General features: G+C 42.8%; 1 protein-coding gene across 1 annotated transcript in view; it reads left to right on the top strand.

Annotated features, from left to right (window-relative positions):
• The window catches only part of LOC134883915 (guanine nucleotide exchange factor VAV3), a 72,857-nt gene extending 66,687 nt beyond the window's left edge, over nt 1–6,170 (top strand). The window contains exons 26-27 of the mRNA XM_063912412.1: nt 1,245–1,396; nt 2,580–6,170. Coding sequence (XP_063768482.1) covers nt 1,245–1,396; nt 2,580–2,624 — 197 coding nt within the window. The 3' untranslated portion in view covers nt 2,625–6,170. The remainder of the gene's footprint in view (nt 1–1,244; nt 1,397–2,579) is intronic.
• The last annotated feature ends 9,649 nt before the right edge of the window (nt 6,171–15,819 follow it).

Raw genomic sequence — 15,819 nt, 5'->3', positions numbered from 1 at the left:
AGGTATCTCTTCTCTCTCTGTCTCCCTCTCTCACACTATTTCCCTCTCTTGCCTTTCATGTTGCTTAGCATGCTGGCTGCAGCTCTGTATTCACATTACATCACCGTCTGAATCTCATCTGCCATCCAGCTTCCTATTGCAGCATTTCACCTCGTCTGTGCTGGTGTGCACATACAGTACATGGCATCCTGTGAGGAGAATAGCGACTGTGTGTTTAAGTAATGCATGTTATTTGGTGTGTGTGTGCATCTTTGCATGTACATATCAGTGTGTGAGGCAGAGTGGTGTTTGAGGCTGTGTTTGGTTGTGTGTTTGCTTCCGTCTGTCAAAGTAAAGGTGGAGGTGTCCAAACAAATGCTCCTTTATATTAGATATTCTATCCCCACGGCCAGGTTGTGGAGGTCTGACATTCCATTTCCACCTGTCAGCTTAGCCCAGTCCGACCCACCTGTCTGTAGAAGGTAGAAAGGTGGCAGGGTGGGATGGAGCAGAGGAAACTAGCTAACCTTCTCCACAGCTGCCCCCTCATGCTGCTGTCTGCTCGACAGGATGTCTAGTCACTCACACACACACAAATGTCAGCACTCCAACTGTACCATCTTAATTAAAGCAGTGCTCTACACAAGCACTTAGTTGAGCCACTATTTTGCCATTAGATCTAGTCCTACCGTCAAACTAGTGACAGGTGAAAATGTAGCCCTCACTAGCTGTAGCATATTTGTGATGCACGCTCAGAAGAACTGTTCTGTTAGCTTATGTAAGTCAGTCTCATTCAGCATTTCTTTTATCTCTCTTTCTGGAAAATAATTCTGGCGGTTACATGGTGTAGAGGAAGGAAGATCTCCTGACTTTCTCGCCAATTTTCGTACTGGCGAAAGCAAGGAATTACACCTTCCAAGGCCATTTAGCCCACAAATACTTTTTCTCAAAGTCTAAGGCTGCATTGGACAAAATATTTGAGAATTTAAAGTGTGCTAATGGAAGTAGACCCAATGTGAATCGGCTAAATTGCTGCCATTACTACGATCATTTGTCAGCTGTTTTTACATTTCATAAGAAAGAGAGAGAAAGAACGAGGTTTTTCTGGGTGAACTGACGAAAGTCATCCATTTCCATCTGTATGTGTTTGTGTATCTGTATGTAGTGTACATGTGTTGACACACTGATGTTTTTTACCCATCTTCTTTACCTTAAACAAAAACTACCATGTTTTAAAAACCACCTCTCATCCTCTTCCTTTCTAGTCTTTACACCAAAGGTGATCGGTGTGGCGATCGCACGGTACGACTTCAGCTCGAGGGACACCCGGGAGCTCTCGCTGCAGGAGGGTGACGTGGTGAAGATCTACACAAAGTCGGGAGCCAACGGCTGGTGGAGGGGCGAGGTCAATGGCCGGGTAAGGTTCAGCCCTAGGATGGGAACAAAAACTGGGGAGGATATATTTTTTACGGGCTCTTTATGAGCAGGTAACCAGTTTGTTAAAAAACGTGAAAGGTTTTTAGGTTAAGACGTTAAGTTGTGCACGATACAGCTTTGCACTGCATTCATGTATACTTTTTATGAAATGTATAAAGGCAGAACAGCTTCAAAAAGTTTAGATGACTTAAGCACTATTTTGTTTCTGAAAACTGGCTGTTCCTTACATCCAATTTTAGCTAATGCTTAAAACTGGTTCTTTGAAGACAGACTCTTGTCTACAGGTACCTGGAAGGGACTGTTTATATTCAGTCTATGTATCTCGTCCTGAACACCTTTCCAACATGTGTTTCCCAACATTAGCACTTTGAAGAGTAGGTTTGCTGCTCTTGTCTTAAATGCATACACCAAGAGCGCTTCATAATCAGGCATGCAGCGTTGAGAAAATCCTGTTTCAGGACCCGGGGAAATATATATGTACTGACTCCTACTCACAGTGCGTTTTTAGCTTGGTGAAGAGTGTTAGCCTGAGTGACAAATTCAGCCTGTGTGTATGTTTATTTGTTTGTGTGTGCACGTCAGCCCTCAGTAATGTGTCTGTGCCGTGAGTGTGTTTTGTGAACAGCTGTTGTAAATGAAGAAGCGTTTCTCTTTCACTAAGCCTGATGTGTGTGTTGATGCTGCTCTGGTGGAAACTAAACTCTGTATGTAGAGTCTGTCGAGAGCTGTTAGACTCTCTGTAGAGCCTTCAACCAGGAAAAACAATCGCTGCTGCTGCTGGCCGAGAAAAGCGGGCAGATTTTTTCAATTGAAAAACATTTAAGGAATGTTCCGCTAAAATCTACTCAATTAAATATCAGGATTTCAACATTTTATCTACCTTGAACAGCAGTCAAATTTAACCTTGAGTTTTTTAATACGAATGTGTGAATTTCAAAGCCTGACATTTGGCCCTCAGCATCACAAATGGCTTACTTTTTATTTAAGACAGATCCCAGAATTAGCATGTCAAATATATACATTTTAATTTTTGTCACTACAGCTCTTCACTGCAGGTTGCCTAAGGGCATTCTGGTCAATGTATATAATTGCTAGTGTGGGAAGCTGGGAGAGCATAAATGACTATTCGTGTGAATACTGATCCCTGTTTCTCCCCCCCTCAGGTCGGCTGGTTCCCATCCACATACGTAGAGGAGGGTGAGGAGTGAAAGGTCCACCATGGGAAGAAGAGAAAGATAAAGGAAGAACAGCAGCAGTGGAGTAAGCACACTGTGAACATAAAGAGCGAGCTTCTGCACGGCTGCTTGTTACTTTTCAGAGCGAAGCGCTCTCCTCGATGGAGTCCTGCCGCCGGCAACACTCCCAGAAGCCTTTGGGAGAGAAAAGGGCTGTGGACGCGAAGGTGCCCCATCATTTCTGGTTGACTCTGTGTGACTAAGTGACTCCACCAACTAGCAGCTTGCCTGTCAGCGGGGCTCAAGCCCTCGCCAGACATCCCCCTCCTCCCTCCCCCACTTCATCAATCCATCCATAATTCACCCTGCGCTCCCTTCCCCTCTCGGCCCCCAGCTCCCACCTGTTCCTGCTTGCCAAGTCGGCCATCGCCAGTCTGTCAAAAAGTAGGAACTTGAATGCTACTCCTCCATTCATGCGCTCATCCTCAAACCCCCCACCCCCCACACCTGTAGGAATAGAGCAATTTGAGGAGGAAAAGACCCACACTGTATTCTGTCCCCTTCTCTCTCTGAGGGGATTTCAGTTAGCTTTGACCTTGCCTGTGTTTCCTCCACTAATGCTGGTAGATATTGATGACTCCATGACCCAGATTTACACACACACCACCCACCTCTCCCCCCCTTCAGATTATGATCGCCTCACACACACTCCTCCAGGAGATGCTTGAGAGGGATTGCGTCGGATAGCAGCGCTGCGCAGTGCCAGCAATTGATCGCTGTTGTTCCTATTTTCCTCCCTCCTCCTACATTCTTTATCTCGAGCCGGCCTCTCATGTTTTCAGTTGTCTCGGCCGTTAGCGATCCTTGGCTCTTATCGGTGGCAGCTCTGTCGACAGGAGCACATTCGCCGAGGGTTTATCTTATTGGAGGCATTAGCAGCTTGTCGGGGAACGAGCCGCACTACCTCGAAGCCACCTGTCCCCAACATAAAGCCGATAGAAAACATAAGCAGCTCAACTTTCTTCTCCTTTCATATCAAATGTTCTTTTTCCTCACTTTCTTTGCTTTGTCTAAGTTCCAACATCTACAGACAGGATGATTGATCTTGGAAAATGAGACACTCTGTTTTAACAGGATTTTACCTGACTATGCATCACAATAGGAACAGACGCGAGGTATCTTCTGTGTTCAACCCTCGCCCCCGGGGTACATATACACACTGCCTCCTTAATCCACATTTAAAGAGGATTTCCCCACATTTGAAGGGAATAAATACCCACTTTACTCACTATTCAGCCATTATATAGCCAAAGAGAGTGTGGGAAGACAGTGTACACAGAATTAAAATAGTGATCAATTTATGTCTGGAGGTGAGACAGAAAATCCCCGGCTGTTGACTTTGTGCAGCGATGTTTAAGCTCAGCCTGGATTCTCTCTTTCGCAGATAGAGTGAGAAACACACTACAAACCATAAATCTGTGTTTGAAAAATGTACATTTAAATTGAATTCATGGCAAACTCTTTGAACTAATCCTTTAATTTCTTCTTGCTTTGAAGCTGTTCTTTGGCTATATTTCTTATGTTTCCCCTCATACAGACTTTCACACTCGCCTACACATGACATTTCAAAAACCATCCATCTCTTTTCTGTTAAGGGAAGTTAAAAATAAAATGTACATAACATACATTCTTGAGGTGACAAAAAAAAAGCAGCACACTTTGAATAGAGTCAGAACTTTCTAATGGAAAAGTTTGAGTGGACTCTGCGTCTGATAGGGCATTACTCCCATTCAAAGCCATCACCCTCCCCTGTCATGCCTCCATTGGGTATTGTGTCAGAAATATATTTTGTGAATCAAAGTAAGAATTTATTGTAAAGATATGCTTTTGTAGGCTCTTAATGGATCCATTATGTTTGGAAATCCATAATAACCCCCTGCCAGCCCTGCCACTCCACGCCATTATGATACGTATGACAATATATGTTTTTGTTCTCAGTCACGTTTCAAACTGCACTGAAGAAATGTGTCATCTTAATGCATTGTGACGTCCCCTTTTTCCCAAAATGTGCTTCATCAGTGTCATTAAGTGACCACTAGATGGAAGCATCTTAAACCCAACACTTCCCAAAGCCAGTCACCTTCAATTTGCTTAAATTAGGAGATGACATCATCCGATAAGGAGGGTCACAATATTTCGGGAGGCATTTAGCATCCTCCTCAGACATGTTGCTGTGAGGGAAAGAGGATGAATTATTGACAAATACAAAGTATGTTAAGACACAATTTAAGTTGTGTAAAGAAGAGAAGCGTCGGGATTAGTAAGGCAGGTGAAAGAAACAGATATGAAATTATTTTAAAAAGTTGTGGAGTTTCTTGACATTCCCTGACTTTTAACAGATTTCCAAGAACTTCGTGTTTCTATTTGTTCTCCTCGTCTGTTCCCAAAAGTCTCTGAGCAGCCAAACATTAGATTTATAACATCTTTAGGAATTCTGCGGCGATGCAGCGGCGCAAATGTGATCCCGCCCAAGCGTCTCTGCCGTCTTGGGAGAAGAGGCAGAGCGGGCTGCTCTAATCGCAGACTCTGGTAATCCACTCCCGCAGTCCTCCTCGGCCCAGATGAACTCTGACAGCTGGGCCATTTACAACTGCAGGCCTTCCTCCACTCCTAGTGCGCTTCCAGATTTTTTTTTGTGTGCAGGAGGGACGGGAGGAAGGCTCAAGGGTATCTGTGATCTAATCATTACACCATCTCCTCACCCCAGCGACCCCGCTGCATCCATCTCTCTGTCGGCTCCTCTCCCTCGCTCTATCTCACCTTGTCACTTCCCTTCTCTCTTCCTCTCTTTACTGCTCTCTTCCACCATCTATCTTTCATCCAATCTCTGTCTTTCTCTCTGTATTCTGGCCCTCACCCCGATGCTCTGTAGGCTGTATCTGCTGTATTGGCGGGAGGAGAACAGCAGGTCATCAGTAGATGAATACTCTGTAAACAACATTAGGACTGCTTTTAATTTGACCACACCTTCATAAACTGAGAGGAATAAAAGCAATTAGAGAATGAATTAGCTGTCACCTCTGTCCTCTCCTCATATGGAGTGTGCACTGATTCTGTCTATATGCAGAGGCACACGCCGTGTACGTGTGAAGAAATGTTCTGGGTTCAGGATACAATCTCCTCTGCCAACATGAGAGGACATTTCTGTAGTAACCTGTGCAGAAACAGCACACTATCACCCATACATGAAGAAAATATGTTTCTTCCTGCACTCAAAATCCATCCTTAATCCAATGACAAACCCCCCCCCCCCCTTCCCTCTGTGTACTATTGCTCCCTCCTGACTGTGCATTGTGTGTCCCCGCTCCATGTCCTGTGATCCCCATGAAGCCAAAGATGTACGCTGTACTAACTGTACACTCAGTGTTGTGTGTCAGAACCACAGAACCCGACCGCTGTGGCCTAACTCTAAAACCGTGCAATCTCAACTGTGTAGCATTACCGTGTATTGTTGCTGTACCATACTGTAAATATGTACATAGCATATAATAAAGATATACATTGCTTCTGATTTTAAAAGAGGACTTTAAAAAGCTCTTTATTTTTCTCATACTGCCTGTGCTGCAGCACCTCTTTTCACCCTCTGTCTGAAACCAGAGCCCTAGAGAGGCGTGATGTCACATAGTGATGTCCCTGTTAGAGAAGAAAAGAGGGAGAGGGAACTTTGGGATTTTTGCCTTTGCACACCATTTAAATGCACAAAAACCTATTTAACGCACTACAGGAAAGGGAAAAACCCAAATACAGCAGAATAGAGCCTCTTTAAGCTAAGCAATATCTTATCAGCAGGGTTCATTCACAAAACTGAAAGCAAAAAGTAACCGTGTAAACAACATATTGTATTCCTAATTTTGAAGGATATTTCAAATAAAAAACCCTTAGTGAATGCAGGAGCATATTGTGCTGGGTGCTCCATTTGATGAGTCATGGCAGTGATTCATTATAATGAGGTGTTATTGAAAATTGAAGCCTTCAATTGACATATTTCCATGAACTAAGCCTTTTATACATAACCATAATGACACCTAAAAGGAATTTTCAAACATAAAAGCAACCTTTCTCTTAATAAGCGCAAATTATTAAGCATTCCTAGATTGTGTTTAAATGCTGACGTCATGAATAGGTTCAGGATCACAATGCAGTTGGGAACTCGTTCAGTAAAGGGGTGTATTTCAGCGTTCTGTCTTTTCAGTGGTCAGTGTAATATCTGTTAGCTCAGCGTGCTCAGAAGGGACTTCCTGGCGAAAATGAAACCTCGGTCCTTGAAGTATAGTAGTGCTCATTAAATAGCTGCCATGGTGTTACTGCCGGGTTCTGTTGCTATTCTCTCCACAGGCCTTAAATAACCTGCCGCCAGTGGGGTGCTGCTTCTCTTTAGCTCATTGGCTAATACATGTGAGTGTGATTGGATGTGGGGATAACGTGCGGGTCTTGTTATTACAACATGCTTTCAATAACAACTCATGTTAACCAAACCTCTAAACATAGCGGGTTAAATTCAATCCAAAAAAGGTGACACTGTGAAAGACAGCAAGTACGTTCAAGACGCACACCGCATGGTAATGCTTGTGGTTGCTTTCTCGTAAAAATGATGCATGAGTGCAGGTCGTGTGTGTTTAGGTGGTGGTCTCGCCTGCCATCTGGAGCCTGACTACCTGCCGTGGCTAAAGTTAAACTGACCAAAAGGATCAGTGCTGGCCCTGCAGGGGTGAAGGGAGACGCTGAATACCCACCAGGCAGGCATTGGCCTGGGCTGGGCCAGTCTGGATCCACCAGCAGCCCCTCCCTTCCAGCTGAGGCCGGACCTCCAGTGTGACAGATGGTTGGAGAGGTGGTGACATCAGCCCTGTTCACAGCACTCAGAGAATCTTTTTATCTGCTTTCAGATTTTGTGATCTCAAATTCACAAATTAAATATAGAGGTTGATATTAAAGAGAGTAGCATTAATTAAGGGAAATATGGCTAAGGGCTAAGGGCAAATGTATACAGGTATCCATCAAAGGGGTCAACACATGCGATGACACAACATAAATTGTGTTTATAGTCACATTGTCTCTGGAAGAAGATGTTCTTTCAGAGGATGCCTGGCAGCAGACATGATACCATGCTGTCAATCCTGATGTAAACATCTAAGTGATGCAAACTGAAGTCTTTAGCATGAACAACACCAGTGAAGACCATTGCAACACCATGAGCTGCTCCGTTTACTGAACCTCTCTTAGTTTGGCACTGCAGTCTCTCCTCCACGCTCCCTTCCATCTCCCTGCAATTCATATAATCTGTCATGTTTTGACTTCTCCGACTGCACTCTGTATATCTCAGTCTATTTCTCACTCGTGCTTTCTCCAGGTTTATTGCTGTCTTTTGGGGCCATGAGGGAGCCATCATCATTGCCAGATGGTATAGCTGCTGTGTGTAAATATCAAGCAGCACTCTTTCCCCCTTGTTTTTTCTGGAGACTATCAGCACTGCATAAACACTGAGGCGCTGTCTACGGAACACACTCAGACAGCTCATCACCATAAAACACACACTCTGGCCCATTCGGAAACACACACACACACACACACACACACACACACACACACACACACACACACACACACACACACACACACACACACACACACACACACACACACACACACAAACACTCCTGTATCGGCAGCCTTCTTTACAGGTTGCAGCTACATTATTATAGCTTTTGGTTTTTTTCTCATACATATGCAGTCCTGGAAAGTTGATTCGAGAGAGCGCATGTCGTCCACAGCCCTGCGTGCATGCTGACATGGCTTGGCATTTCTCAGCAGTCAAGTGTGATTGCATTTATTCCAACTGGCAGTGGCATAAAAATAAGGCATACAGTCATGCATACTCTAGTGCACTTTTCACAGCTGCAGTTCTTCGCTGTAGCTTTATTTTTTGTATTCACATATACAAACTAAAGCAGTGTCCTAACACACATGCACACACTTCAGTAACATGTGGTGGCACAAACATTACCTTAAATACCATCTGCATCATAAAACAGTTATAGTATAATTTGATTTGATGAAAGGCAGTTATTTAGCCACATTATACTTTCAATATTTAAGACCTCTGCTCGTATATTCCTGACAGGGTTTAGGCAGCTGTCCTTCCCAATTCAGCTTCAAGGTCAACAGGTACCTTCCGCACAGCTGAGGTTTGTTTCAGAGTCAAATTCAAGCTTCACAAAAGCATCCCAACAGGCGTCACACGTGTGGCTGATACTTACACGGTTATATTCAGTTTGCGCTGTAAATAAATACTCAGGTGTGATGACACCCTGTATGTTGGTTCTGTGTGTGCATGAATTGAGAGAAAAAGTGAAATCTGGAGGAGTGTAGATGTTGGTGAAACACATTCTTTAGTCATACTATCACAGATATCATCATATGAATGGCAGATCATTAGTAGCTCTCGTGCCGCTGCATATATGGCTGACAATCTGCAGGAGCTATTACATGTGTTCATTCATTAGTTACCTGCAGTTTGCATTGTCAGTGGCATAGTCATTCCTGCACTGAATTCTAATGATTTGCACATGCGCACGGAATTCCAAAACTAAAACATTGAGTGATATGAGCTGGTGCGTTCATGTATTGCATGTGTTTTGGGGAACAGCTGCTCCAGGCATTTTGAAACATATACAGAGTATAGCTGCACAAATAAAAGAACCGATTCTTAAGTCAGGAAAACAGATATGTGTTTGTGTTTCTTCTTTTTGTACAGAGAGCAGATTATGGAGGATTCAAATAATTTGTTGATTGCACCAGAGCCATTTCTTAAATGTCATGTTTGTAATTGACCTTGAATTTTTCAGATTTTCAAATGTTGAGTTTCACCTCAACACATTTGATTGTATGATTACACCTCACACATCTTTAAAAAAAAACTCAATCACTTTCCAGAAGTCTTCAAAAGTCCCGTACTAGTCATGCTCTAGTGTTGGAAAATAGAGATACAAATAGCACTAACATATTCCCAGCCTTAGCGATTGATGCAATATCAAGGCACCACTTAAATAGACATATATCGAATAGAATCAGTTTTGTTATTTGACAATGTGGAAAGTGTTATCAGACAACCTAAGGCAAAGTTTGAGACATATTGGAAACACAAAGTTCAAATGGGGTAAATGAACTTCAGCTGCCCTTTTGGTTTTTACTCCAGTAGATTTTAAAGTGCTTTAACTTGGGCTCAAGTGAAATTTTAACCCAGCCGAGGAACTTCATCCGGTGCCGGTGCTTCTTCCCCTCCCCCGTGGTTTATACTGGAGTGTGGAGCTCACACTGATCCACTCCAATTTAGCAGAGGAGATGAGGAAACCATCACTCTGCATGGTAAGCTGCTGTCTTGGTTACATTTCATTTGCCCCTCTGTTCCAAATGCATTAGCTCATCAGGCCTTGTGATATTGAAGTGGGACTGGAAAGATTTTCCGGCATCGTACGCCTCGTGTTACAGGATCTCCACTGCTGGAACAACCACCACAGACAGGCCGTATGACAAGCCATCTGTTTGAAGTATCAATGATCTATATGACAATCACCACTGCCTGTCTGTATTTACCCTGCTGTGATATTTGCTGTGGTGCTGTGCATAATGTTTGTGTAAGGTGTGAGCACAACACATGCCCCAGTGCCTCTTGTTTAGATCACGTTTATTTTAGGTACTGCTGGGGTGCTTCACATCCATTATTTATCTGGATCGTTGTGCAATGCATAGAAATGCAGTTTATAGTACGTCTGTGTGTTTAAATCTGAACACTGTGCTGGCTTTCTGACAGATAAGGTCAAACTGCAACCAGAAATTCTTTTTCAGTCTGATTGTCATAGACTTATATTTAAAAAAAAAACCCTTTCCAGTATAATAAATGACTATTTAAACTTTAATCTGGACCGATCCATCGCACCTACTTTTTACTCTTATGATTATATTCAGCATTGTTGTGGAATAACAAAATAAGAACAATTTAAAAAAAAGCATAAAATGTTCTATTACAGGGAACAGGAAGGAAAAGGGAGGACTGGATTTTCATACTCCTGCCACCAATAATAACATTTGTATGGCATGGCCACAAATTAGATGAATAGAGATGATGTTCGACCACATATGCTGATGCAGTGTTATGCTGACTTTACATAAACTGTATAAAGGCATTTAAACATAAAAGCAACAATGAGCGTAAAGTTATGATGGTCTTTAACACACGCTTAATATAGACAATCAGTGTGAGCTGTAGGACTCTGCTGCAGCCATTGATTCGACTTTAACTCCATACTGGGGCTCAAATCATAACTGTGGCTACAGGGAGTTTAGCTGATAGTACACACCCATGCAGTCCTCTATATTATGTATGCAGACCCTTATTTCCTCCGTGTGGCAGAGAGATGATGGAGATGTGGGAGGCAGAGCTTCTATTTTAGGGTCTTTGAGTCGCTCTCACTCGTTGCTTGCCTCTCTCTTTCCCTCCTAACCTCAACTGGCAATCGTGCCATTCGCAATGTGCCCATTCCCCAGTGTCCCCTGAAGCACCTCCAGATGTATTCAGCTCTCATTTGTCATTCCTGGGAATGTGGTGGCGTCAGCAGTTATGTCCCAGCCTCCACTGATGGCGCGGCACCACCACTACGAGGAGTTTCAGCCCCGCCTGAGGTCACCCGACTCCCTTATTACAGTTTTATACCTTCAGAGTGATGGATAATGATGATGCTGTTGCCCTATTTAGTCTACTGTGGCAAGCACACTCACGCATTGACTGCTCATTCAGTTGCATTTCATTTATGTGCCGGCTCACTTTTCATAGATCTGTTAGCTATGCCTGTCCATTCAATTCCACAACTGAAGGTGCTGAGAAGAGGTTTTAGTTAATTGGTGCATGCAAACATTCCAGAAGTGCCACTTTTTTCAAATGAAATCTTTAGTGTGCATAACATTCACAACTCCTTTATATTGTGTCAAGATGTTAAGACGTGACAGGTCAACATCATTTTTTGAAAAAGCTGTAAATATCAAATGCCTAACCTATAAGTGCATTCATATCCAGAGCCGGCCTGAGCGTAATACACCCTTCAAACACAGCATGCAATATATTCAACATTAACACATTCATCTGTGGATGTAAGAGTTCCATGTGAGGATCCACATTCCATACTAAAAGTAAACTTTGTATGAAGTGATAGTGAACAAACTAAATCAGAATGTGTCGTTATATTTCCAGCAAGCCAATGTTTTGGGTTACTAATTAAATTCTGTTCACAAAGCCAGAGATATGATGAATTCCATCAGACCGAGGCAGAAGCTGTTGTGGCCTGCAGTCACTTGTTGAGCAGCTAACGGCGGCTAATGGCGGCGCTCATTTGAAACAGCTTTGACAGCTCTGCTCTCTTCCCTTGCAGCTACAGCATCCACAAACACAAAGGGCCCAGAGGCAGCGCACACTGATGACGATCTAATACATAAACTCAATTAATTACCATGTTTAGGGTTATTCTGGAGTTTAACAAAGGTCTTTGTGGTAGATGCATGCATTACAACAATTATTCATTTTGATGAGCAGGGATTATAAATGAGGCAATTAACCCGCTGTCAGATTGGAGGGGAAAAAAGCGTCGCTGCTCATTCTCTGAATCCTATATTTTGCACGTTAACTTCAGTCTGGAGTGCAGCGGTGGCGGGTGGTGTCAGGCTGTCAGATGGGGAGGGCCGAAGGGTCAGCTGGGTGCCGGAGTGACCGGGACAGCAGTGGACAGTTGACCCCATCAAAACAGAGAGTGGCTGAGTTAAAGTGGAGGTGCAGCGTCCTTCCATCCTCCTCAGGTTAACCCGATTTAACACACACATATGCACAGATACACACACACTGGCTGCCAGCGAGTTAACTCCCCAGGCGAGCGCTGGGGCTGCAGAGAGGGGGAACACATTAGCCTAATAAGGGCCATCTGGTGGCCATTCATTAACTTGACCATCCTTGAAGTCTCGACCCAAAATGTCATTTTTCACTTTGCAGAGGAATCTGTTAGATGACAAAATAAACTTGGACCAAATGAGCAGAGATGGAAAACATAGGAGTGACATAGGAAGACAGGGGGAGGGAGAGGTTGTGTGTGAGGCGGACTGGGGGTGGAGGATGGGCTTGGGAAAGAAAAATGAGGGAGAGAGAGACTGACAGGGAGTGGGAGCATGAGTGAGGCCAGAAAGGGAAGTTAATTAGCTGATATCTTATACACTGGGGGAAGATCCGAAGCATTAGTGCCACAGGTGAATTGAATGAAGACACTTTCAATCCCATTCGTTCATTTTTCATATAATCATAAACACATATTTAATAAGAGTTTAAACATTTGCCTAATATTTATATAAAAAATGAATCAACAACTTTTCTTTGTAAAAAAAAGCCCACATTGTTTAACAGATATTTCCCCCAAATGTCCACAAAGACAGAAAAATGCTTTGGAACTTAAGATGTGAGGATTATTGAGAATGTGTCAGACCTTGCCTGACTGTCATTCACCCTGATAAGCGATTCTTAAATGAGTGTAGGCTCGCACACGTGAGGTGCAAAGCCCTCATGCAACAGGGGGTCCACCCGGGTTTAATCACGCTGTCTGATTAGATGCGTGCACAGAGAAGCACCTTTCCGTCTTTCACCAAAACACTCCACAAGGTCGTATGCAAATGTGTGCAGGATTTCTCACTGTCTTAAATTCTTTCAAGCGCTAATGTGAGTTATATGTATTATTTTCTAATCCTTGGTGCTAAGCGTTCCTTGCTGTTTCTGCAGTTCCCAGAGGATAGATGTGTTTTTATTTTAAACATCTATTGATATCTATGTTCAAGGTTATTGAGAAATAATGGAACCATTTTTTAGTACAGATGCAGGTAATATAGGTGCATCATCAGAATAACAATGCACTTATTGGCCCAGCGCTAATGTCACTGCTGGATTGTTGTGTGTATTCGTTCTTTGTCTGCTCTAATGCGCTCTTTTGTAAATGTGCTCATGGTTTCGTCAGGGCCATGTGCTCTACTTTTCCTTTTCTTTCCACAGATCAAATAGACTATTTAGATAAGTCCTCCGGATTCGTAGAGTTTCTATAAAAAGGACCCTGAACCTTTGTTTGGATAAAAGTGAACCATTTATTTGTTTTAATATAATGTGAGCCATTACCTAATAGGATCCTTTTCTACCTGTACTAGTGGTACTTTGAGCTAAATGCTATGCTAACTATGACAGAGCTAATATGCTTATATTAAATCAGGTATATCCAGTGCCACATTTATCTTAGCTAGCGTATAAGCATGCTACTGCTGAGTCTGATAGGTATGCCATTAATGTGCAGGTATTTGGTAACAAACCAAAGTCTTGGAGACTATTTTCACTCGACACTGAAACTGAATGAGAAGTAAAAAGTTAGCCGTTTTGCTTTGGCTCAGCTATGCGTGGTTTTGCCTGTGAAGACAAACAATCGATGTGCAATTAATGGCAGCGTACTTCTGTAAGGCCACAATGCAGATTATAGGGAACAGAAAATTCAGCAGACCTTGTGATTTCTATTGTTGGTATGTTTGATGAAAAGCAAGCAGGTATTTTATTCATCAAATTGTCGGTGAATCTCTTGATGAGCTGACCCTCAGCAACCGTTTCACACCACACTGAGCGGTTGATTATGTATCAAGAATTGAGATATTTTTCTACAGAAAGTTCACATTTTTTAGTTTGACAATCCTTTACAAACCGGAAACGATACCCGTCATCATGGAAAACAAATATATATTTATATCTTCATCACTGAAGACACCAAAGCTGTGCAGAAACAAACATGCCTTGCATAATGATTTCCCTCACACCTGTGTGTGTCCTTGGGGATAAACAAAAGCAAAAAGGTATGTTCTGCTGCTCAGAGACATCTCCTTAATGAAGGTCTTCCTAAGCAACAATCTGGATTACCGACTGCACTCGCTCATCAGCTCGAAAGCAGACAGAGATTCTCCGCTGGATGGACACCGGTTTCAGGAAACAAAAATGTCTTATGTGTTCTCTCTCATTATCCTTTCTCACTTTGTGCTTTAAAGATGATACAAGGCAAGCTAATCTTCGTATATGGAACATTTTTAACCACACGCCTATTCCTCATTTGACCGGAAGCATTTTGAATGTGGCTTACTCAAAGGAAATTTAATTCCAGTAGATGAGAAACCAGTACAGACGTTATTTACCCTCCCTGGTTGTCATCACTGAACATACTGTGCTTTCCAAACCCTGAAAGTTGGCTATTGGTCAAGTTTCCGGGCCAACAGACTTTTAGCCATATTTGTTTCTTTACCGTTCAAATAAAAGCCTTTTGTTTGTGTCTATGCCAGAGCCTTTGCTGAGATATTCCCATTTGTATGACTGGACCACAATAAAGCTGATTATCCCATCCTTATTAAAGCCGCAGGGATGCCAGCAGTGAAGCCGATCGTATTTACAGCACCCAGAGATGCTCTTTTGTTCTCCCAATAAAAGGGAAGGTGCAGGAATGCTGGCTAATGATAGCACAGATGACCGTCTTGGCCTTCATTTGTAGTTAGCAGCCATCACTCTCTCCCTCAGATGTCACCCTTTTACTCCCGTCTCCCACTACATGGTGTTCCTGCAGGAACATCAAAGACAGCAGGAATTAGCCCCCCCTTTGAAGGGGAACAATGCTACAGTGATGCTAATTCTCTAATCTCCATGTCCTCTATTGTAAAAGTAACTTCAAATGAACATATCACTATCTGTCAACTGTGTCCTCATTTCTACAGAAGCAATAAGAGATTGAAGTATCAAGCTGATATTTTCAGATAAAGCTGTGTGTTGTCTGATTAGTACGACGCAAACAATGAACTCTGATCAGAACTGCATTTAAAAGAAAATGTGTAATGGAGTCAAAACATATCCTTACTCACTCACAATAATATGACTTTCTCTTAAAACTTTGATTCATTTAATTGCCTGTCCATGACAACTGCTCGGAGATAATCAATTTAATGTGTGATGATTCCAATCAAAACACAAAGGTAAAATGAATGCAGCTTCTCAGGAGTTTTACATGAGCTTTGGGCCTTTTTCTTTGACCCTGTGTTTGTTCAGTCTATCAGTGAATCAGAGTGTTGACAC

Source organism: Eleginops maclovinus, chromosome 21 (assembly GCF_036324505.1).
Source record: "Eleginops maclovinus isolate JMC-PN-2008 ecotype Puerto Natales chromosome 21, JC_Emac_rtc_rv5, whole genome shotgun sequence".
NCBI lineage: Eukaryota > Metazoa > Chordata > Actinopteri > Perciformes > Eleginopidae > Eleginops > Eleginops maclovinus.
The sequence above is the reverse complement of the archived record's forward strand: the minus strand, read 5'-3'. Positions and strand labels throughout refer to the sequence as shown.